The sequence below is a fragment of the Lepidochelys kempii genome, chromosome 1 (assembly GCF_965140285.1).
Source record: "Lepidochelys kempii isolate rLepKem1 chromosome 1, rLepKem1.hap1, whole genome shotgun sequence".
NCBI classification, from domain to species: Eukaryota; Metazoa; Chordata; order Testudines; family Cheloniidae; genus Lepidochelys; species Lepidochelys kempii.
This window is the reverse complement of record NC_136380.1, coordinates 179,206,807-179,232,886: the sequence shown is the minus strand read 5'-3', so window position 1 is coordinate 179,232,886 and position 26,080 is coordinate 179,206,807. Positions and strand designations below refer to the sequence as shown.

The 26,080-nt window shown below is 38.2% G+C and overlaps 1 protein-coding gene across 10 annotated transcripts in view; it reads right to left on the bottom strand.

Moving 5' to 3' along the window:
- Positions 1 to 3,372: 3,372 nt before the first annotated feature.
- Positions 3,373 to 26,080, bottom strand: part of ROBO2 (roundabout guidance receptor 2) — a 643,837-nt gene continuing 621,129 nt past the window's right edge. For 4 of the 10 annotated variants that reach the window (XM_073303863.2, XM_073303882.2, XM_073303866.2 and 1 more), the window contains 4 exons: positions 18,527 to 18,697; positions 12,734 to 12,994; positions 7,575 to 7,775; positions 3,373 to 4,837 (listed from right to left, as the gene is read on the bottom strand). In XM_073303863.2, coding sequence (XP_073159964.1) covers positions 4,836 to 4,837; positions 7,575 to 7,775; positions 12,734 to 12,994; positions 18,527 to 18,697 — 635 coding nt within the window. In that variant the 3' untranslated portion in view covers positions 3,373 to 4,835. The remainder of the gene's footprint in view (positions 4,838 to 7,574; positions 7,776 to 12,733; positions 12,995 to 18,526; positions 18,698 to 26,080) is intronic. The other 6 variants (XM_073303897.2, XM_073303928.2, XM_073303907.2 and 3 more) reach the window with 3 other exon arrangements.

The following is a 26,080-nucleotide window of genomic DNA, read 5'->3' as shown; positions in this document are numbered from 1 at the left end:
CCAGGAAGGAGAGGAATTATTGATTGCAATGAAAGGATTTTCCTGATGAAACTATCTTTTCTGTTTTCATCACATTACTCAACATTTTAACTCTTTGTTGCACTCAGGAATCCCTCTCCTTCCTGGGATTTTTCAAGGATTTTTCCAGTGTTATCCTGTCATATCCCATTTTAGTGACTTTAGGATTAATTACCTGTATCAATAAATCTGATAGCTTTATATTTTTTATTTATTGCTTGCTACACTTTTTCCAATTTTTAATAGAAATCCTGAATGAATCCATGTCCACGTCCCATTTGGTTTTCAAAGATAACTTATTTTTAGCTAAAGGGTTCCAGGTGTGATGAATGAGTTAACAAAAAAAAAAAAATCAACTATTTTTTAAGACCATGAGAACTACCATGTCTAACTTTTGGACAACAGCATGCAAGTGAATTCAAAAGTCTATTACAGAACAGAATAGAGCTTAAAAAAACATTAAAGATGGAGTTCCCATCTTTTTTTGCCTTAGCTCCTCAGCTCAATCTCCACTAATTTGAAAAACAACAACAACAACAATGGACATGGCCTAAAATAAAGCAAAACTACTCTGTGAAGTTTTTAAAAAAGACTTTTTGTGCCCACCCCTTTTTGTGCCCACCCCTTTTCAACTGTCAGGACTCTTCCTCAACACTGCTGCTGAACTTTTCTATTGTCAGGCAACATACAGGTTGGAAGCAAACGCAAGCTAGAGTTATTTCGGACTGATTCATAATTTTCTGTCTAGCTCTCAGTATAATTTAAAAAATACATTAAAACAATCCATGCTTTTTAAAAGAATCCTCTTTTTTCCCCCTGGCATGTTTGTACCACAAAGAAGGTACAAAAAACTGTTTCTGTTATATTTAAGGATCGTAGAGAGATATTTGCAACCTGGGTCCTTCATTTCTTAAACACTTCAAAGCCCTATTGAAGTTAATGATGACTTGGGGGTGTATTAAAGATGTAGAGCAGGGCACTTTGGCCCTGGTTTAATAATTGATTCAATGGAAAGGCTCATTCAATAGAATGGGCTTTGGATCAGGATCTTAATGTTAACATTTAATAATATTCTATGTCAGGTTGCCATTTGTATTTCTGTATGTATCGTTGAAGTAGCTGCCCAAACAATATCTGAAGAACATGTACAGATTTTTTTTTATTATTTCAACCATTTTTTCCATATTATTTACGCTATGCAAACATCACGGGAAAGTGGTTTAGGGCCTATTTATACTGGGGATATTTGTACCAGTGCAAACCCCCAGGGAAGATGTGCTGCATCAATGTAAAACAGTTTCAACCCAGGGTAAGCCATACAGCTGCAAGCCTTGTATTACATTTATTCAGCACATCTACACTGCAGAGTGTGGCACCAACATTGCTAAATTGGTGAAGTTACATCTGTACAATTATCCTCAGTCTAGATGAGACCTTAGACGTATGTCCCCCATGATGAGCAATATTTACCATTAGCCGAAACAGGCACAGCAGAACTGATTTCAGTGATGTCATGCCATTGACACTGGTGTTAAATTTGTCCCAGAGTTCCTAAGAAAGTTAGAAGCTGTGTTCAGCAGTACTTGGTACCTATAAGTAGACAGTGAACATTATAGCTCAGTCTATGTTTATAATTCCTTGTTTGTTCCCAGTTTATAGATTTATAGATTCCAAGGCCAGAAGGACTGTTGTGATAATCTAATTTGACCTCTTGTATAACCCAGGGCATAGAACTTCCCCAAAATAATTCCTAGAACATATCTTTTAGAAAACCATCCAATTGTGATTTAAAATTGGTCAGAGATGGAGAATCCACCATAGCCCTTGGTAAATTATTCTCACCGTTAAAAATTTACATCTTATTTCCAGTCTGAATTTGTCTAGCTTCAACTTCTATCCATTGGATTGATTTATTTAGGGTTATTTTAGGTTATTTAAGTTTATTTGCCCTTTTCACATATTGACTCCTTACTCACATTATTTTCACATAAATTTGAAATGTGAATACATTTTATTTTTTTTCCCCAGTAAATCTACAATACACACTTCGACAGTACTATGAACCAACGTCTTATGCCAATTAAACTTTGCTGCACTAACAATACCAATGAAACACATGAAGAGGTCATACTTTTTCCTGAACAAGCTGTAGCCAGTAAACAAATTAAAAAAACAAATTGGAAAACTAAGTGCCACCACAACATCCCCTTTTTAAAAACACATTATTCACAATACATGGTTTTGGTTTAAAAAAAAACAAAAATAATACTTTTAAAAAAACAGTAAATTAAACTGCATTTTAAAAAAAAATATGTATTGTGGTTTGTTGGAAGTACACTGTATAGAAAAGAGGGAACAAAAGAAACATCACCTGTAAGATAATGGAGACACTTTGTGATACACACTGACGACTTGTTATGTAATTTTGTAAGCAAATTATTAATGAACAAAAACATACAGAAGCAGATGGACAAGTTAGTGAATGTCATGGTACTGCACAGCTTTAATACTGACACACATTTACTTTCCAGTGGAATAGATAAAACATATCTGAAAGTCAGTGGGATGGCTTTTGTCAACTTCTCATGATTCCAATTTTAACGTAATGAGAAAGGTGTTCCACCAAAGCTCAGCACAAGTGTTCAAATCAAATCCTCTGTAGTCATACTGAAATGTTTCCAGAGCAGCAAAATTTGAGAAGTGTGCTGAAGACTCTGTATCTTCACCTATCAGAGTCAGCAAAAATCTGATGCCCTTTTTACCTTTGTTGAATATTTCTCTACATTTATAAACAATGGCTTTAACTATATCCATTGAATCAGCAGGAAAATTACATATATTCACTGGTTACATATATAAATAAATTCATACATTTTGTTTGTTTTTGTCTTGTAATGGGCTAAGTAACAGATTTGACCTTAAAAGTTTAAATACCAGTTTTTGTTATTTGACAGTGCCGAATACAATTGAAAACTGTAGTGTTTTATTGTAGAATGGACCAGTTAAATAAAATGAAAAGAAACACATATATTTAGCAGTGTAATTTACTTGTCCTAGGACTTTGCCATCACTAGAAGTGTACTTCACTTAATACTGGTGAACTCCAAGGCGTTATACAAAACAACATAGACAGGATATACTTCAAGGGTGTTTAAATGCAAACTTGCATTCATGATTAGGTGATTAATAGAAAAAAAACTGTGGGATGTACTATTTAAATTAAGTATTGAATGAATGTGGTATACAATACACGTAGAGTATTCTAACAAATGTTTGAAAATTTACTCATTGGGATTTTGGAGGTGCAGAAAAACTAGAGAAAGTCATGAAAACTAATGATGAGACAGGATGCTGTTATTAATGTCCACTTACAGAGTTTGGTTTATTCAAAAAGTGTATAAACATGCGTTACTTTGTTATTATAGTAGGGTTTAAATTCACGCGTTAAAAGTAGATCAAAGTTTTTTTCTTTGTATCCAATTTCTGAGAACATATTGCATTGAAAGAAAAATATTTACTGCAAACCGAACATAATTTTACCATTGCTTTCTTTTTCAAACACTAAGAATTTTACTACAAATTCCGTGGATTCAACTTCAGTTATTGAGGACTTCAGTTAATAAAACACAAAAGTATCTAGACTGCATAAAAAACAAGTCATGTAATGAATTTCAGTGGTGCAGCTCTATCCTCTATTTTACTATACATGTATTGGAAAGATGAACTAAGATACTCCAACATATTTCATTTTTCAGAAGCATCTTAAATATGTCTCAATAATAAATTGCATCTTTAGCTAATTGCTAGGTAATCCCAGAGTTTATATTGTTTCTTTTTCCTGGGGGAATTTCTGCATTACATGCTGGCTTTGAGAGATTAATTATGGTAATTCTTTTTAAAATGTAACATAAAAACAGCTTTAGTGAAACACCTTAATTTCTTTTGTTTGTAGGAATTTTCCCCACTCCACACCTCCATTATTTAATTATATTGGGCAGGTAAAAACTGACCCTAAGAGTTGAGAAGCTTAGCGTTCTATTCAGAGGTCATAGTTCAACTCTGTAGACTCTTTTTTCATATTCACTCTTGAAACTCACAACTTTTGACAACCCCCCCTTTTTTTTTAAATAGTAAGAGCAACCATGTTGCTTGTTATTTAAAGATTTAATTCTGTCCCTGACATCTTTGCTAACATCAGTTTTGCCTGTCATCTTCCTATTGCGACACCCCAATGGAAAACCATTTACCATACTCCGTTACATCCAGCATTATCCAATATAGCTTACAGCACATAAAACGCTCTTCACACATTCAGTCTTCTTCTTCTTCTTCATGTCACGAGGAGTAGAGTTTTGTGCTTATCACCAAATAAAATTGCAGTGCAAACTTTAAACATAAAAGTTACACAATTAAAAGTTAATATATGGCACCACAGCCTATTAATTCACATATAGTACAACAGACCAATAAGAACAGACAATAATATGAACATAGCTAAAAAGAAAGTGAGCTTGCATAGCAATGCAACAAAAGAAATTATATACAGAGGGAAATCCTTTTCATCCTGGAGGGTGATTTTTTTTTCTTTCTTTTTTATATACTCCTGACAAGAAATAGTTTAAGGTGGATGGTGTATTAAAGAGACGAACACAAGTATCTGTGGGATATGTGTGGCTGTGTGTCTTTACATTGCATTTACAGTTCTTTTAATAGTACATAAATAAAGAAAATGTTCATTGCACTGTTTAGTGTCATCACTTCCATGAGTTCAGACCTGATGGTCCTTCAGAGCAGCTTGGGATGTCTCTTCTCAACTACTCTATAGAAAGAAAAAAGAGAAAAAAATGCACCAAATAAAACAAATCTTCTGGCCACATTACCACAGCACATCACATAAACTTATTGGATTTTTTAAAATTGCTTTTAAAATTGCAAGTGGCTGACTTTAAAAATTCTACACTGAAGACCAGTTGTAGTAAAGAGACCAAATACGTCTTCCTGTGTGCATGTAGGTTGTGAGACAACTGCAGTCTCTGCCTTAGCACTGTGTGGTAACTGCAAGTAAATACTGAGGGTCTGGTTCTCTGCTGTGCCTCATGGAGTGAAGTGCCTGTACTGAGAGTCCACTGGGATGTGTGTGTGTGTCTGTGGGGGGGGGGAGGGGGAATCCTTCCCTAACTGATTAATGGGACTAGTGTAAACGCTAACCCAGGGCTTGATCCAAAGCTCACTGAAGTCAGTGAAAGTCTATCAATTGACATACCAAGCTTTGGACCAGACACTAAGGACTTACTTCTTCAGGCAGATACACATAGGTAGACACAACGTCTGCAGAACTCCAATGACAAAGGGACTCCTTGTAGTGAACCTATGTACCTGCTCGGATATTACTGGACAAATCTAGTGTGGGTACAGTTAAACAGGATTAGGTATAGTTTTAGGGTTGATTGTATCTAAGAAACATTTGTTTGAATAGGTCCATAAAGAATATTCTGTTAGCACACTGCAAGTGCTGTCCAGGTAATATCTGTTATGCAATTACTGCAATAGTACCCTATTTATTGCTTTTACTAGAGAGAGAATCAGTGACCAGAAGTGAAAGAAATACAGAAGTGGGAAAGAGCAACAAACTTCATATTTTTAAATGACCTCTATATCTTTTTCAAATGGAAGATCTGTGCTGAAGTCAGACCTGGGTCTCAAATTGGATATCAAGTAAAACCTGGTTATTTTGTTACGTACTACAAGTGTTCTCCAGTTGTGTCACTTTTAAATTGCACTGCATGTGGAAATGATTAACATATTCTTTACCAGAGTGATATACCAATTTTATGGGCCAGATCCACAGCAGAAGTGTGTTTGGCAGAGCTCAGAAAGAGAGATGCAAAAGATGTCTTAAAGGCACCTTTGCACTCCTCTGATCCTGGGATTACTCTGTGATGGGTTGGACTCCTAGCTACCTATGGCATTGTCCTGGAAACTGGGGCCCATAGAATAGTAGCAAAGTCTAAGCCACATCCCTTTTCCTCTGGCCACATTCCCTGCATTGCTTGCATGATAGTTCACCCTAAGGCCTTGTCTACACTGGCAGCGGCATGTAGCATAGGTGTAACTACATGCCTCTGTGAAAAGCGGGCTGCATTCATACTACGGTGTGTAGCTACATACATCAGTGAAAGGCTCTGGCAAGGGGAAGGCCTTGGGGAAAGACTCCAGCAGCAGGGAGATTCCAGAGCCTTTCCCTACTGCCAAAGCTTTTCCCTGTGGTGGGGAAAGGCTCCTGCAGTGGGGAGGCAGAGGGACACTACACAGCTAAAAACAGGAATGTTGTTTGGGGGAAGCACTTCTTGGGCATGAATAAAGCCATATAGGATACATACCCTGAGGTTTGGGTGTGTCTTTATTCTACTCACCTAAGCAATGCCTTACTGTCTACGCTGTTATTTATACCTGTGCTGGAGGGGTACAATGTATGTACTCTACATGCCACCATACATGGAGGCCTAGCCTGAGATACCTTATGTATAGGAGAGCCTTCTGTACTGGAAAATCCAAAATCAGTTGCTTTGCACTGACAAACATCAGCAGGGGTCAGTTATCAGCCTTCTCTAAAGGAGCTGATGGTGTGGTGAGAAAGTTAGAGAACCTCCCCCAAGACTTCTGGCCCCAGGTGTGTACTCGCTGTGTTTCTCAGGCAGCCAGAACACCACAGTATTTGCTGTTCTTGTTACTAAAAGGTCAGCTTCTATGACCTAACAGTCTTTGAGGTCTCAGATGAATGTCATCTAGCTGATGTATACACAGAATGGTACCAGGTATGACACATACATAGTGGTAATAAATTTGGGAAGGAGTTCTGCTGGGCTGGGGAACTTGAGAAAAAGGGAGGCACACTTTCTTTGGGATGAGCAAAAGGGAGACTGAATCAGGGGGCAGAGAGGAGAGAGAAAGCTGAATGGGAAAGAGAGGGGGTAAAGAAGGGGAGTGATAAGTTTGCCTGCTGTAACCCGCCAAGAATAGAACAAAGGCCTCTTTTTAGCACACTTCGGTAACACCATCATCAATGCCACTTTCAGGTCAAGTAACTTGAATTTGACCAAAAAATTCTAAAGGATAGTGAGCTGTAGCTCACGAAAGCTTATGCTCAAATAAATTGGTTAGTCTCTAAGTTGCCACTAGTAATCCTTTTCTTAAAGGATAACGAGTAATTCTAACCAGCTGACCTGATGTGTTTCCCTTTACACTAGAATCACAGATTCAAGGATGTGTTAAATAGATGACCCTGGCATGAGTCACAGTACAAACACAGATTTCACCCTGCACCATGATTTTTAATCTAAAACAAATCTAAAGGCACAGAAAGATAAATTTCAATCATTCACCTTTTTCACAAGGAAGTGACCTCTCAGAGATGACAGAGATCTGGGTCAGAATCACATCTGACTGACAAACTGAGCTTCCCACTCTCTGGAGTTCAATCTTGCTTCATTGAAAATTATAATATAAATTTGTTCTTTCTTTTTTAACATTTGAATTGCCGCAAGAAAGACACTTACATAATTCACCAGTAAATTGTCCTGGATTATTTGATCCCATATATCCTACATCAAGAAGGTCACTGGCATTGCGTTGGTGACCTCCTCGCAAGGCTTCACCTTTTCTGGGTCCAGTCGATCCTTTAGAAGAAGCTGTTCCTGAAGAGCTGTGACCACCTGGGGATGGGAAACTGGGCTTACTATATGGCACCAGTGCCTCTTCTAGAAAACACAAAATCAAATCATGAACATATTATTAACAGCATTATCCAGATGTGGACATCAAACTCACCCAGTGCATATTACATTTAGAAAGGTTTTATTTTCTTTTATTTTGCCTTATGATATGGCAGTAAAACCAAAAAGCTCCCTGTGCATCCTAAACTGCTTCCACAGATAATGAAACCAATGTGTCTGCATGTAAACTTATAAACTAGTTTGAATTAATTATAAAATGATGTTCCTTGTGAACAAGTAGACGATAAATCACAGATTGCTTAATAGAAATAGCTGCACATACAATTTCCAGAATAATGTAATGATTAGATTTTTCTTTAAGCTTCTAGGAGTGTGTTTTTTCTCCTCTTCTTTAGTTTAACTTATGGCAACACTGCTTCAATCAATTTAGATAAAGAACTGTGGTATCAGCTAATTTAATTAGCTTCCTGCAGCTCAGTAATTTCCAACCATAGAAAGTACATTGGAAAAATCTTATTTTACAAATAATCCTATTACTTAAATATTTGTGGGGGAATAAATCTTTCTGTGACACTGTTTCAGGGTCACTACATGGTCGTCTTTGAACAAAGGTTTCCGTCCCACTCAGTTTATGCCTCCTCTTGCGCAGATGAAGGACTGTAAGAATAGGCGTCTTGGGACACAGAATGTCTTTGGGGAGATAGGGATTTATTCCCAGTGATCATAGGCTTGCACCTTTGTGTTTGTACAGCACTTAGCAAAACAGGGCCTCAAACCTGACTGGGTCCTCTGGGCATTTTGGTAATAACAGTAGCAGCAGCAAACAACAGAATTGGTTTGACTCCCAAATGAAGGAGTTTAGCTGTTCATTTTGTGGAACTATTTTTATTTTCTTGTTGTACACACAGCAATCTAGCTGTCTTGACTAAATCTTGAGGAAGAGACCGTGATAACTAGAGCACTGAATCAGCAATCAGCAATAAGCATATGCCTAATTTTAAATACAGGAGTAGCCCCCACTAAAGTCAATGGGACAACTCACATGCTTAAAGTTTGCACCTGCTTAAGAACTTTCCTGAATCAGGGTTAAGATTTTTTTCCCCTCTACCTATTGCTCAACCATTTAACTGGCTTTTTTAATAGCGGGCAGAGAAGGGAGGGAGAAGTAGAGAGGGAGTAGTGGAAAAGGAAGAGGGAGATAAGAGATTATATTTGACTCTCTTCCATAATCTTAGTGCCAATAGGTTTAGAATACTGGCACTGCAGGATATCTGCTTCATATGCTGTGATTGGGCTGTCCTTGTTGAAATGTAAGCAAACATTTAGAACACATAGCAAAATGGCATTTAGCTATCAAAGACTTTTAAATTTTATTAGCAGTTCTTTTCACAGCAAACCCTAACAATAAAATCAGAGGGAAACTCTTTCCAACAGCTGGGTGAAATATGCAGCAACCTGCAAAGGCAGCAACAAACACAAGTAGAGGAAATCAGTTTAGCAGAAAGCTGGATACATTTCTAGAGTATGGAATGAAAAGACACTAGTTTTGCAGAAGTTTAGGAGAATGAAATGTACTATGAACTGGTTTGTTTTCCCAGTTTTGGGATGAAGACTAAGGTTTTGATGAATAGTCCATTCTTTACCACTTTTAAGGGTGAAATGAAATATTTAGAAACAACCACCAGCAACCTCCCCATACCGTATCACATACTGTTACAATAATTTAATAGAATGCTTTTATGATGTGGCCTGAAAAATGTGTAATTCATAAAATAAACAATAACAATATAAAATAACAGTCAGATTTTTCAAACATTCTAGAACTTGGAAGACATTTGTCTAAATTCCACAGCTCTGAAGGACATTGCCCTACCCCCAAAACAGCATTTTAGGCTCTGATCCTGCAAAGAGTTCAGTGAGTATCTGCCCATGTGGTTTTCTTTGCAGAATCAAGGCCTTAATTTACATCTACAAAACTGGTGTTTGTTTGTCCACAGAGGTGTTTGTAGGACCCACCTGTGTTGGACAACTACAATGTTCTCCTTGTTCTCAGAACTACTCTAATTTGGTCTGCATAGTGTGCCTATTATTGGGGTAGCTGAGCATATCACATTTAGGTATGTTGCTGCTGTTGCTCCACTTAGTGATCCTGAGCATGCTCAAAAGTCATCCGTGAAAATATGGTTTCCAGTACTAGACTACTCATGCTCTTTTGAAAAATACATGTAATTAAGGGCTTAGTCCTGCACAATTGAAATCAATGGGGTCTATGCCCTTGATATCAATGACAGCTGTGTGTCTTAGGTGAGACCCTACAATAGAAAGAATAATAATCTCTTTGTACATAATTAGGGTTATTATTACAGCTAGTACAATACTTTAAAATATTTGTTAACAAATGTAACTATTATTCATTGAATAAATGATCTGACAAACACTGCAAAATTTTCATTGCATAGGTCAATTGATGTAAAAGTGAATAATGTATTCAGTACTCAGCCAAACTCCTTATTGTTTTATATATACAGCACCCAAAGTGGGCTTGGTGTTTCATAGGTAAAGTACATATGGCCTCTGCCCCAACGAATTTACAATTTCAAGCACTGATCCTGCAAACACTTCGGTGTGTTTACAACTTTACTCATGTGAGTACTCCCGCTTACTTCATTTCTGAACCAAATCAATGACACTACTCAGGAACACAGTTTGTCCCAGATGCAGGTGTGTGTAAGACCCAGGTCCAAGTGTAGACATGGTACACTGAGTGAAAGCAATGAAATGGGGAAGGTAGGATGAGGGAAGAATGGAAGGGAGGATGCAGTTACTGTGGTTTTTTATGCACATTTCTTGATTCTTCTGATCTATCTATCTAAAAGTCATGCTTTCAAAATATTAAGGCTGACAACCGATAACAGTAGACATTGTTTTGAATCATATCAAGGAAATTGAGCAAATAGTTTTTCAGAAAGACAACAATTAAAAATGCCTTCTTTTGGAAGTATTTGTTAAGTGTCTAACCCTGTTATCTGGTGAACGGATTCCCAGTGAACTTCATCATTAATTGGGGAAATAGTTCAGGACGGAGTTCAAGAAAAAAATACACTCATAATTAACGTTATAAAATGATGCATGAATATTCATCATTAAACCTAATAGAGAAGAGAATATGGAGACAGAAAGCTTCAATATAAGAAGTCGGAGTAGAAAAGAAACACACACAGTGAAAAATGCTGGCACGGCTTCAGTAAAGCAACTTGCATTCAACTACAGGCCATCACGGAAAGCATTTGAAGACAGGTTTCTGCATGTCTCGCACTGAAGGAGAGGGCACAGCAGGTCCCAATGCACCTTCTAAGGTATGCATGAGGGAAAACCAACTGCCTTGGATCTGGAAAGGTTCACAGGATAGGAACTCTGCAATCACTCTAAGCCTTGACGGACTTGATTCAACACTCACTAAAGCCAGTGGGAATCAGTCCTTTGTACTTAGTGGGTTTTGGCTCTGATTGAGCTGTGAGCCCTACAACTGTAGACTGCCTAAGTTACATAATAGTTAACATCCTCATCAGCCCTTCCTGCACACTTACTAGAAATGGAAATGGGGAGCCTTGTTACTGAGGAATTTAGAGTTTGGTAGCAGAGGAGCTCCCCTGAATATAGCTTCACATAACAGATATACATACAGTATATTAGCGGTGTATAGAAAAGGTTTGTATGTCTTGTGGGTCAGAGTTAAGGTTGTTATTGGACTATACCAGGTGAAATCTCACATATTAATATCATTTTTAAACAAACATCTGTACTGCAAAGGTGGTAGAACAGACATATAAATGACCTTTCACTTGTCCATTCTATTGAATTCTATTTTGGTTTGTTTTTTATGGCAATGTTCCTGTTATGTATTAAAATAGGGGTTATAATATTTACTGTAGCAATTGTAACTGGACAGTAACACTTTTTTTTGCTTTTGTCTAGAACTGAACAGACCAGTTATTTTTCTTCTGAGGCTGTCCGGAGAAGCAGATAAAGGAGGTAACATACAGGTATCAGAGAGGGACCATTCAGAAATCCTTGTTCCAGGATAGGTGCACCTACCTATGCCATTGTTTTTACAGATATGAGGTAAGCGTGTAGATTAGCTAGGCAAATTAGTATTTAAATACTTATTGCCAGTGTCATGGTGTAAGTTTAATACCTGCATAAGGGTCCAGCATGGCCCTAGAAAAAAGAACTGTATATGCCTTGTTTCTATGCTGTGTGTTCCTTGTGCAATTGTCCCCTTGCATCATTCTATTTTATCAGCACTGGGCTAAGATGTGAGAAGTAGGTTATGGAAAATAGTTAGGTGTCCCAAAACAGAAGCTGTTAGTGGCTGAACTGAAGGAATCTGTGAATACTGTAGAGTTGCATCTCCAGTCCAGTCTCACCTCCTGTACATGTCTTTACAGGTCTGAGATCCATTTAGAAGTCAAGCTCAGCACTCAGCAAAGACAAGTTCCCAGTTAAAGTCTATGCTCTCATCAATCGAAGCCGTACAGAGGAAGGTTATTTTGTCATATACTTGAGTAGAGAGGAAAGGATGCCATAAATATAGCTGTAAAAAACGTCTTAGGCTAAGGAGGGTCAGCCCTCTGTAGACATGCAAAACAGCTAGTGCCAGTTTAGTTGCTGGTTGAAGATACTGGTATATGAGGCCTTACCTGTACAATTAAATACATTTTATAAAGGGGAATAGTTAAACGGCTGTTCCTCTTTCCTTGCTCACCAAGAACAGATTTTGGGTTTTTTTGCTGCTACGTTTGACAGTATTATTAATTCCCTAAATAGTGTAATGAATGCACTAGCTTAGGGGGTGAATGTATTTATTCTTCTAATATAAGTCTTGGCAATCCTGGGGACGAGGATTCTAGTGTGTTATAAACCTCTAGTGGAAATGTTTCAAGAAGCTGTCTACACTTCTTTGACTTGTGCAGCACACACACCTGATCCAAATGCTTGTTTATGTTGGGCTTTCCTGAAATCTTCTTGACGTTCTGTGGAGCTTATCCATTCCTGGGTTTGTCGCTGCCACTCTAATGATGTTCTAGCTTGACGATCCAATGAGCTCTTTGTTTCATCTATGTTGGAAGTATGCTGCCTCTCAAGAGAGCTTCCTTTTCTCTCTGCCGAGCCTCTGCGTTGGCCGGGGCCTATTTGCTGCCTTAAACCCTGACCAGGGGGCGGATCTGGTGGTGGTGGAAGATCTAAAAAATGTGAATAAGATTTAGAACAAGCTAATATTTAATTGAAACACGTTTTGTTTGAAACTGCAGAGAAAAAAATGTCTCCTAATAAAAGGATCTGAGTCACTTATTATGATTTTTTTGAAAAAGGAAATTCATGTTAGTCAGAAATTCAGTGTATTTACTCTCACTACTAGCCTCTACCTCCAGCAATTGGGCTACTAACTTCTATGAAATCAACAGAATACAATTTGTGTTCCTCAACACATGATGTATACTACTGTACCTGCCTGATTCAGCAACAGTCAAGGAATTATGTCAAGCTGTGAAAAATTAATCCATTTTATTTGACTGGGTTTCTTCTGTTTCCGTCTGTTTGGGACATACCTCTCTGCCCCATCCTTGAGTTTCACTTTCAGTTTCGGTTCTGAATGAACTCAAAATCTCAAAGTAAAATTCAATCGAATCTCAAAAAATATCAAGTTATTTAAAAAAATATGTCATCACTGACAATATATTATTATAAATGTGCAAAATATATTTTAAAGAGAGCCATTTAATAAGATGAATATTTTTTGCAAAAAAACCTCACTTTTTCAGAAAAAAAGTTCAGTCAAAACTTGCTATTTTGAAAAAATTTCAGCCACTTCCTAAATTTAAAGAACATATCGTTTTACCCAAATCAAAACAAATTTTCAACTGAACGCTGAATGTCACATGATGTTCAGAAGAACTTGTACGCTATATTTCAAAGTTTATACCCTAAACCACTAAAGTGGTAGTACTGTTCAAAAACAGAGGTTTCAAAGCATGTCTGTGATGACAAAAGCATAAGAACATAAGAATGGCCATACTGGGTCAGACCAAAGGTCCATCTAGCCCAGTATCCTCCCTTCCAGCAGTGGCCAATGCCACGTGTCCCAGAGGGAATGAACAAAGCAGGTAATCACCAAGTGATCCATCCCTTGTCACCCATTCCCAGCTTCTGGCAAACAGAGGCTAGGGACACCATCCCTGCCCATCCTGGCGAATAGCCATTGATGGACCTATCTTCCATGGAGTTATCTAGCTCTTTTTTGAAGTAGATAAGCATACTTTTCTCACTATATAGAATCCTGAGACAGTGATCAAAATTGGAAAATTATAGCTCAAAAAAGTGAAATTTTGACTGAAGTTATACAATAGGAAAACAAGAGACCGTGGCTCTTTATGCCTCAAGATCAGATTGTGAGGAATTTTTTAAAATTTGAGGTGCCTCTCATTTTCCCCTGAGAAGCTGCCCCCATGCCGCCTATCTATAGTGTATGTAGAACAGCCTGTAGCTCATGATTATTATGTACTATATTATGGTTCTACTAATTGTATTGGGAAAATTTTACAGATATGTTGGGAGACATCCTTAGATGGTGTAGCTCAATTGACTCCAGTTGAGCTTTGCCAGTTTACACCAACTGAAGCTCTATCCTTTTGTTTTTTACCCTTCAGACATTACAGCATCTGAAAACATTTAATTGGAACTTGACCAGGAACAGTGGATGGTATGAAGGAGTATTCCTCTGTTTTTAGAACCTGCACTGGAGTCTCAGAGTTGTAGCTATGAAGGGACTGAAGCAATTTTTACATATTGATGAGGAGGTCTTGGTCAACAGATTTATTTTAAAAGGCTGGCAGTGTTTCAGTTTTATATGGGGTAAGATTCTTCATGTTCATATCCTTGATAGTAGAGGTGATACTTGCATTTCCTGTGTGTGGGGCAGCGTTGTCTCCAAAGTTGATGAGACAGCTTCCCAGTCAGCACTTTTGTTTTGCATAGTTAAATGAGAAAATGCTGGTTATTTGGGACAACAGGTCAATGTATGGGACAGGAGAGTTATATCTGGTAGCAGCACTGTACCTCTGCTCTTGAATGAGGTGCTAACCCCCAGATTGAGATCTCTCTCTTCTGGCTAGCACAATATTATAACAATCTGTCAGTGGGCTTGGTGTATACTTTATGTTCAGTGCTAATTTATTTGAGTTTTTTTAGTTATGAATATAAATGTGACCTTCCATGCCCCCGACTGCATTTGAGTTATTGTAGGTGGATGAGCGGAGGGGTATGGGAGCCTGCCAATGTAAAATTGCTTTATAGTGTTGGCTTCCAAAATGGCATTCCTTATAATTGATTTTACTGCAATCATAACCAGTTACCTTACAGAACCAAGACACTGGCATCTGCTTATGCAATTTGAAATTCAGATTATTGAAGTTGTAACTTACAACCTCTATTTGAACATCCATGCAATTCACTAAAGGCAGTCTGTAATATGGAAACTGATTCTCCAACATAGAACTATTACAATTTCACAATGAACAAAATAAAATAAAATAAAATAAAATAAAATAATAGGGAGCAACAAATGTGTAAGTTTTAAATCTGCAACAGATAGTAGCACAGAAACAGAACATCATTAAATTAAAAAATTGTTCCAGTATTAATACTTTACTGTATACAGTGCCTTTCATCTGACTATCCCAATGCACTTAGCAAACTTTCATCAATCAAACACTGGAGAGGAAGAAAGCCTTGTTGTTAAGGCACAGATTGGGAATCAGGAGATCTGGACACAACTCCTTGACCTGCAGCAGATTTCCTCTGTGACCTTGGGCAAATCACTCAACCTCTCCTTTCCTGCAATTCCATCTGCAAAATGGATATCATTGCCTGGGGCACAGCAGTGATGTGAATATTGATATTCGTAAAGGACTTTGAAATCCGTGGATGATATCAGCTATTTGAAGTTAAACAAGTTATTTTTGAAGGAAGTCTCACACATTTTTGGAAGTAGGGTACGTCTATCTTAGAGAATCCATCTAGGCTGGTCCCACCCTGAGCCCAGGGTTGTGGGGTCCATGTTGTACAAAGGCTGGCAGGGGAGGACTGTAAGGACTGATGGCCCTACTACCCAGTCATGGTCTGATTTAGTGTTGAGCTGTCTAATTGCTTGCTCTCTGTCTTAGGACTGGCTGGCAAAGCAACACCCTTTCCTCCCTTTTCTAAAAGAAGTTTTGCATTTAGTGGTAACTCTTTTGCCTCCCTTCTTTTCCTGTGTCTGTGGCATTAATTATCCCCTCACCCTACCTTTAGCCTTAGTTAAGCTCACCAGACACACTCTGCTGTTTCCCCTGAGCCTATATAAAGATCTCACTGCATCTGGAGCCATGATGAGCCCATTCCCATTTCACAGCAAGCTAATCTTTCCCACCCACACACTCTGCTCTGTGTGTAAATCAATGGTGGTTGCAGCACCCCACATCATATAAAATCACCTCATACTGATCAGTCAACAGGTTGGAATTTGGGCTACCAGCAAAGGATAAGAGAGACTAGATGGATTTACAATCTCACTTCCATATGGCCAGGCTGGTATGGTTAGATTCATCTCCGTAGTACACATGGAGGGGAGTCAACTTGTTTCCTATCGTCAATAGCTCCAAGAAAATTGTAAACCAAGAAATGAGGGGATTTCAGAGGAGAGACCCTAGTACATGATGGTATTGCCTAGTATCTTAATTGTTCCATCCCAACGGGATTCATCTTTCTGATGTCAGGTACTACATATTTAACTTGGATATCCAGCAATTGATTGGTTTGGTGGAATGCCAGCCAACCACCACTAGCAATATCTAATGGCTGGATCATAAATTTGCAAGCCAATTTATAATTGAAATTGGAGTTGGTGGGGTGAAGGCCTTGTCTTCTGATTGCCTAATTGAGGGACTGGGATTCAGATGCTTTAGCACAGCACAAACCCGAAGCAGAGATTAATGGAGGGTTGGCTTGGGCTTAGTCTATCCCTCCTTATGAGTGTAGAGTGATGGCTGCCTTGCATGGCGAAGTCAAACAGGCTCTTGGGCTGTCATCAACTGGACAAAGGCACAGCATATGGTTGGAAGGTAGGCTGCAGGCACCCCTTTCTGCAAGATCTAGCCATTCATTGTTTTCCCAGGAGTGATTATTATTGTTATAGTCAATAAAGCTGCACCCTATGAGCTGTTCTTTGCAATCAGAGTGTGAGTGTCCTCCTTACAGTAACATAGGCAAAGGTGAGCAGAAGCAAAGATTGGGCAAGTCAGTGGCAAAGATGAGGAAGGAACTGACGTGCTAACTCCAGGTCCACTGCTTTAGTCAATAGACATACTTCCTCTCTGATTCTTTTTCTATGGGTTTGTCAAGTATTATGTTCCACTAAAGTTGTAAATTTAAATTCAGTCAGGAGGGTATAGTTTGGTTAAAATATGCAGCTTGCAGCGCTCTGCAATTTATAAGTTTATTGAATAAATAAGTAATGGAAGAATGTACTAATGAATTTTGACTAGAGCTCTGAGAAATGGTCACAACAGAACCTGACACCACACACCACTTGACTTCTACATTTGCTGGAAGATTTGTCAAGGCTCACTAACCATTAGAAAGAACAAGAGACTAATTTCTGAGTGCAAATATGCAGACTCACAGGCATAAATCACACCCCAACATTGTTTGAGGGACCACAAAGTTCAGCTGATCCTATGGTACCAACTGAAGTAGGGAAAAATGCATCTCCAGGGGATGCCCTTCTTTCTATCTCTGATTTGCCTGTTTGGAAGAGAGGGCAACTGCAAAGCATCAGGGGGCACTGAAGCGTTGACCAGAACAATGAGGAGAGCACCTACATCCCCACCCTCATTACAGGAGTGGTGAAAATGGCTGATGGCTCTTTTAAAGCTGTTTGTTTGCCTGCAGCCCTCTCCAAATCCTTCAGCATTTACAGTAGCCAGCTATGAGAGCAGCACAAGTGGTAAGAGAGCCACACATAGGACTAGCAGATGGTGGTTGCTTCTTTTGCTAATCACAAGTGTTAGTGAGGTAGGAACAACAGGAGAGATGGTTGTTCAGGTGATTAGAAGGAACAGATCCATCAGGGATTTGTAGGTTGGAAGAGGGGATTAGAGAGAAACAGAGGTGTCAGAGAATTAAAGAGAAAGACAGAGCCACTAGGGAGTGGAGGTGAGTGGAATTCAGGAATGGAACAGCATTACCGAGCAGTGGGATAGGTGGGCAAGGACAGCAAGGCATGGGTTAATATGGACCTTTTGTATGGGTGGCACAAAGAGCATGAGCAAAGCGGAACACAGTATGGCACACTTTGAATTTGTTCTTGGGAAATCCATTTGAATATTGTTACCTCCATGCATTGGCTAAAGTCATGGTTTTGATGTGAAACCAGATGAAATTCAGTCATTTTAGATGTGACGTGCAATGAAATTTCTAGAAACCTGAGAGGAGTTAACCCATCCATAGACGAACCAAAGAAAGGTTTGCTTGAAGTCCTGCTCAGTGATGAATCAACCAAGTTTCACACAACTCTCATTTCAACATTATTCACTTGACGACTTAGAGATCTTACATCATGGAACAAATAGCTCACTGGAGCACACATGCTTTAAGGGAACGCTTTACATTTTTTCAGTCCTGCATGCATGCAACATATCAGTACTACTACGGAGCTCACTTCAAACCAAAGAACTTACCATCTGTCATTCCCTCCCTGCGGTGAGGCAATGGGAGTTGGTCCAATCTACCCCCCTTGTGTTTTTTAGTAGGCCTAGGCCTCTGGCTCTGATTCAGGGCTGCACTGGTGTTACTGTCAGTTGAAAATGGACTGCTTGGCCGAGGTCGCTGAGAGGAAGGGTATGCTTTGCCTAGCGGAAAAAAAAGGAAATAAAAATGGAAAACATTATTACAATGAAGTAGGCTGTGCTCTCATGTGTCTGATCTGAAGTATTGCGTATCTTCCCTTTCAGCACTCACGTGAAAACTGTCAGCCCTTTGGGGCAGGGACCATCTTTTTGTTCTGTATTTGTACAGCATCTAGCACAGTGGGGTCCTTATCTATGACTAGAGTTCCTAGGCTCTCTGGTAATACAAATAATATTAATGATGATGATGAAGATAAAGTAAGTGCCCTGCTGAAATATCCGCTGGTGACAATCATTTTAAAATACTCCACAATAAGCCAAGTGAGAAACTCAGCATTATATTTTCCTTTAAATTTTTAACTAAAACCATTCCAAAACCATTATGATAAAACTATTATATGTTGTGTAACTCATGCCTACTTTTTATACTAAACAGATGTGTTCAGAATAATTTCTTACACTTGCAGGGGGATAAAATAGTTTTGCAATTGTATAATGTTTATTCACCATATAACATCTTTCTCTGTGTATAGTATACATACACTGAGCCAGATTCTTATCTTCGTGACTCCAGTGTACTTTATATTTGGTGTAACTACAGTGACACTAATGTAGCTGATTTTACAAAATATATACTAACTTATGCCTGTAGATCTATGGACCCAAACAAACAAAGAGCAAGAACATTTATTTTTGTAAAGATTTCTCCATTATTTTATTTATTATTTTGTGAATATGCATGTGTATGTAAAAACTTATTCTGGACACGTTGGCTAACTGAACTGATTACTTAGAGTTCTCTTTATACTGAACCACCTTCTCTAAAAAACCCACTCCTTTTCTGCTTGACCCTATTCTAATGGGGGCATTCAAGAGTATCATAGCAGGGGTTGTTTGCTGACAATTCAGTTGCTTTATTCATTTCTTTTTTACATGTATGTATTAATTCAATCAAATTCTCCAAAGTCTTTTGAATACATTGGCTTATTGTCTATTAAGATTAGATGAGCCCTTTGGAATCTTTTCAGAATGTTTTATTCTTGTTTCACTTGTTTGACATCTGTAACAAGTACCTTAGGAATTTTAACATTGTACTTTGTTTTGAACTGGTGGTTATTCTGATTTTCTTTAATTTTATCCAGAATTCAATGTGTTAAGACAACCAAACTCCTTGTTTTTCTTGTAAACCGAGAAGGACCAAGTCTGGCCAAACTGCACAGGACTTGATAGGAGAGATAAGGTGGCTGTATGCCATCTTTGTGCTCCCCAGGCTCCTTGGGAGCGGTTTTGGTGTCTGGTGAAGAACTTAGAGAAGACGGTGGGCTGCTCTAACCTAAACTGGCTGTTAAAATCCCTCAAAGACCCAGTAGACTTGCAGGGGGTCACTGGAGTACGGAAGTGTTCTAAAAACACCCCCTTCTTTTAGCCGTGCCCTAGCACATACCCTACTCTGGTGGGGTCTCTTAGGGTTAGAGATAGCTATGTTGTCTTTCTGTCATCTGGGGTTTCCTCCGTGACAAGGGAATCTTTATCTGTCAATTGGTAGAGTATTACAGCCCTTTGCACTGCCAGAGTGGTGCAAAGCTGCTGTGAAAGGAATCAAGATCTGTCCCACAATCTCCCAAAGATTGATTTTTAGTAATTCGTACATGCAAGAATTGCTTTTTCAGCATTTGAGTTCTTATTTTCCTAGTCATAGATTCAACCAGAAACAAATACATGCCAAAATAGTGAGGATTTGATTTAAAAATTTTAAGGAAAAGAAATTCAGAGATGAGTCTGAAATCCCATCATTAACTCACTCCATATTGCAGCACAGATGTTTTGTAAAAATAAATCCTGACAGCACGTAGACACCATGGAGTGTAAAAACAACATCCTCCATGGCACTTTAATCTGCACCAAAGGAGATTAAAGTAAAAGTTTCCTCCTGTGCATTAATGTAGCACTGTTTGGAACGGGACTACATTAATGAGCACTTGGGAACTTTTAGTGCACACCAGTACAGTCCACACTGGTCAGTCAGTGCATGACATGCTAGTGAGGACTAAAATTTACACCCCTCTGGTGAAGACTAAAACACCTTGTAGACAAGCCCTGAATCTAGGATGAAATTTCTTCTGTACGTGAATTCTCTTGCTTTAATGGGTGTAAGTCTAACCCTTAAGTCAGCATGCAGGCTTTGGAAAAAAATATATGACATGTTTGTGATTGACTTAAGTACCTATGAAAGAGAGGAGCTAATGATAGTACTGACTTGAGTCATACATAGGGCAGGCAGGTGACATGCAAGTTTTCCCGCACAATTCTTTCAGTACACCTCATATCTGACCTGTAGCATCTCTGTTATTCTCGTCTCTTTAGTAAAATCTGCTCAGTCGTGCCAGATTGTCCGTATTGGTGATATAGTCGTCCCATTATAGGGTATTATAAAAATGAAAAAAAATATCCAAAATCATTGACCTATGTGACAATTAGCACAATGGCAACTGGAAACCTGAATGAGTGTGTCATGAAGGAGAAATACTTTGGTCCCAATTCGCCAGTGCCTTGTCCCCTGCATAGGCACCCATGAAAAGTGAGTGTAACATGCTATCAAACCAGAATGCTCCAATCACACCAGTGATGGTGTTTCACACCCACTTGGCTATAGGTGTTAATGACTACACAGGGTACTAGGTAGTGTAGAATAAGGCCTTGAGATACCATCCCTGAATGACAGTCAAAGAATATTGCCTCTTCTCAGCTAGAGAAATGTCCTGTGATGACTCATTATGGTGCATCAGGTAGGTAATATGCATTTTAAAAACCACATAAATATATTGTTTGATAGACCACGGCCCAGGAGGTATCACTGAAAGTATCATATTGTCATTAAACTACAACAAGTCCCAGGAAGTGTTTTTTGCTTGCTGCATTAGACCCATAGAGGAGAACAATAATCTTTTGCCATAATGGTCCTGTGATGACAACGGGATACTTTAGCATGTTCTAAACTGTAATGGTTCATCAAATAGATAATATGTTAGCATGCAATTTTAAAAATGCACATCAATCACTTGATAAACCATAACACCACCATCAAAACCTAACTGGGTGTTTTTCAAGCTGGAAACACCCAGTACTTGACCAGAAAGATGCACCTTTTGTGCACGGATATGCTACACAATAATATATTTTAAAGTTTGCGTGTGGGAGGGGGAAGAGGGCCTGTACCTCTTAATGGGCCTGATCCACACAACATTAAATCAACACTGACTTCAATGGACTTTGAATAAGCCCTAGTAAGAGTTCACAAAAACTAGAAAGGATGCAAAAGTTTTGATGCCCTCACACAAGGCTTTTCAAAGAGTCTCTTCAAGCAAAATAATCAGTGTTAAATGATATTTTGGCCAAATTCTCCCCAAATTCTGGCACGGCTAAAGGCAGACAGTCTATTTATTTCCCTATGAAAAGACAGACTGAACAAATCAATGTTTCACTACTGCAGGGAAGCAACTGGAGAGCTTTGTCTGTTTTTAAAAATGAAATAACTGTTTTAAAGATTGATTAATTTAACTAAAGAATCGGGGTGAAATCCCAGCTCCATTGAAGTCAATGGCAAAACTCCCATCAGTGCCAATGTAACCAGGATTTTTCACCCTCTGTCTTTGTGAGTGGCTTGGGTGAGTGCCAAAAACCTTTTCTCCATTTCTAAGGTATAGCATTTGCCATCTAGTTACTGAGGTAATTTTGCATGCATGAGGACTGCAGGATCAGCCTCTATGTTTATGGGCAACTTTCCTAAATGCAAATAATGTACTAAAGGGCAAACTTTATATGAGAATAGTACTAAAAGTTCCAAAGTTATGGGAACAGAGTGGTGCCTGCAGGCAGAAATGTGAAATGAGTGTGTAACAAATAAAAAAAAAAGTTCCCTAATTAATATTGTGCTATTAGTTTTTGTTGGTTTAATTAAACATCAAAGGTTGTTTTGCAGTTTTGATAAAACTCAGGATACACACATGAATTCTCACTGTGTCCAGAACATTTTTATTACATTTTACTTATCTCTTTTTTTGCTAGAAATGAACATGTGAAACATGACACATAAGAGGCTTGTGAATTATAAATTGCATAAAGTAAATTCTATTTACTCCTCCTTTGTTTCAGAAGGAAAAAGTGTGTTGTTTTCAAAAACAATAGTAATTTTGCCACTCTTACATTTAACTTGTAGATGCAGTTGATATATTTGAAATTAATGTCCTGAAATCCAAATATAAGAAGTTATTCCAATAAGTGCCATTAAAGCAATTGATTAATAAGGCTGTTAGTGATAAACTTACACCAGTTCATCCCATAGTTAGAGAGCCTTCCCAGAAAATACATTGTGCAAAAGAGATGCACTAGAACAGCAGTAATGGAGGTAATGACTACATGTGCTTTTCATTACTAGAAATATTATTGATTGTGAGACGATTTTGCAAAAAATAAATCATCAAAAATTGCATAGCAAAATTAGTAGTCTCTTTGCTGCAATATAAAAGGGAGCACATGTCAGTAAATCCATAGTGGAGTCAGAGTAAAGGGAAATAGCAGACTGAAGCTGGTGATTAAAAGCTTGTGCTATTCATTGTTCGGAGTACTAAAATTAAAACAGAGTGCAAGGTTTTGATTAAAGCTATGCAGAAAAAAACTGTCCAACCTCCTTATTCCATGCAGGTTAAATAAATTCTGAGTGAGACTTGAGTTGACTGAAAAGAAGAAGAGAAAGACAAGGAAGAGACCATGCAGAAAGCATCAACTTTGAGTCTACAAACCTGTTCTTGTCAGGCTGGTTCCATCCAGCCTAAACCCAGCTTTATCTGCTGCTGCAACCAGTGCTTGTGCAAAACTGCCGCTGGTAAAGATCGAGTCATCTGAGGAGCTACCTACACTAGATCTATGACTAGAAAAGTTACGGTCCTCATCAGACGCAGAACCCCATCCATTTACCATTGAACCTAAAAACAAATGTAGGGGTCTAGTGAGTTGTATACATTTAATATCTTATCTGTTTAGCTAAAGCTCAAAGGCCCATCAAGTTTATTCTCATCAAGAAAGCAAAAGTTTATCTGGGAGAGTCTGGCATCAAAGCAGTATCTGTGTACAAGGAATCTTTCAGAAGTAGATGGAATTACATTCATTGGTTGTCCCTTGCTCATTTGACCATGTGTACAAAATGGGCCAAATTCTGATGTCATCTATACTTATGAAAATTCTGTGTAAACTCCACCAAAGTCTATGCGTTTACTGCAAATTTACAGCAATGTAAAGGAAATCTATTGCCACATGATCTGACTCCATATGTTGTATAGTACATAGCCTGATATTTACAATGTAAGGCCTTAATTTAGGACACCATGAACATGCATAAGTCTCACTGAACCTCTTTAAATTGAACATTGAACGCATGCTTACATACTGTCCCGAACAGAGATGCAGTTAAGGAACTATGTAAATGCTTTCTTTAATTGAGACCTTAAAATCGTTATGCGATCTTTAAGTCAAAACTAGAGAACAACCAGTGCATACTGCAGTTCATTGTAATTCCTTGAGCAAATTCAAAGAGTTTTGGCCTTAAAGTTTGGTTGGGAATAAATTTGCAGGAATGTGACTACATTCTGAATTTAATATTGGGTCCCTTACACATTCAAATGCTGCCTTCCTGCCCTGCTCCTGGGTTACCACTATTGTAAGAAAAAAGTGTAACTAAAGTGACAAAAACGTATTCAGAAATACAACAGATCAAAACTTTTGAGAGAGAGAGGGAGGGAGAGAGAATGAACATAAGTAGAATACTTAATACTGATGGAAGAATACATTCTTTTGGCTCCCCAGTTATCTGTACTTTTTAGTATCTGAAGCATGGTTTTGAAACACAATGTACAGTATAGTATGTACTACATTTTCAAAAGTTATCACTGAGTTTGGGATTTTTAAAGTTGCTGAACACCCATAATACTCATTGACTTCAATTGGGGTTGTAGGTGATGTGTACTTTTGAAAATCAGTCCCAACGTGTCTCAAATTTCCAAAAACTGAGGTACTCAGAATTACACTGTGGCCTACATCACCACATACATTGCAAAATAAGCAAGTGAGCACATGTGCAGCAGTAGAAATACTGATTTTTCCAAGGTACGCAAGGATACATGTAGAGGGATAAATCATCCCTTAGATTTACTATACACACAGTGATGATGTTCAAATGTTGTAGTGTAATTTTAACACCTGACCTGCAAACCCTCTTTTTCATTACATGTACAAGGGAGTTATTTAAAGCCTAATGTCTAAAAGAAAACCTTTAAATTATGGATTGCTTATTACACCCAAGTTGATAGGATAGATATTTATGGTATTATAGATTATTAAAAGCTATCTGGCAAAAGTAAAGGAAAAATATAATTGAAATCAGGAATTCAATCAATAACATATACCAGTGCTTCTCAGTCAGGGGTATGCATACCCTTGGGGGTACACAGAGGTCTTCTGAGGGTACATCAACTCATTTAGATATTTGCCTAGTTTTATAATAGGCTACATAAAAAGCATTAGTGAAGTCAGTACAAACTAAAATTTCATACAGACAATGACTTGTTTATACTGCTCTCTATACTATACACTGAAATGTAAGTAAAATATTTATATTCCAATTGATTTATTTTACAACTATATGGTAAAAATGAGAAAGTCAGCAATTTCTCAGTAATAGCGTGCTGTGACACTTCTGTATTTTTAGGTCTGATTTTGTAAGCAAGTAGATTTTAACTAAGGTGTAACTTGGGGGTATGCAAGACAAATCAGATTCCTGAAAGGGGCACAGTAGTCTGGGAAGGTTAAGAGCCACAGACATACACTGTATTACAAAAAAAAGAGGAAGAGGGAGAAGTTTCTGTGCCACAAACTTTTTGAAAACAGTGGATTACTTTGCAGTGCTGCAGTGACCAAATCTTTTAACATCAGCAAAGTGGCAGGCTGTAATAACACAGGTTCATGCACTCCAAAGATACAAGAACAGAAACTGAAGAGGTCTATGGAGGTCTGACAGGCAGAAAGTGTGTTCAGCGCAACAGAAAGTGACAGAGTTTGATTCTGCTTGCCAAGAGCACACACAAAATTATTACTTTCCAAATAGACTCCACCTGACACAGACAGATGTAAGGAATCTAAGATAACAGCAAGGGAAGGCTGAAACCGAACCTCCTCCAAGAGGAAAATTTCTAAAACAGAACATCATACAGAAAGGAGAGCAGTAGCTTGGCAATAGGCATTGATATGAAATATGAAAAAAATGATATAAACAGATATAAAAACAACGAAAAGGACAAAAGAAAATGAGATGCTAGAGATGAAGACACTAAAAAA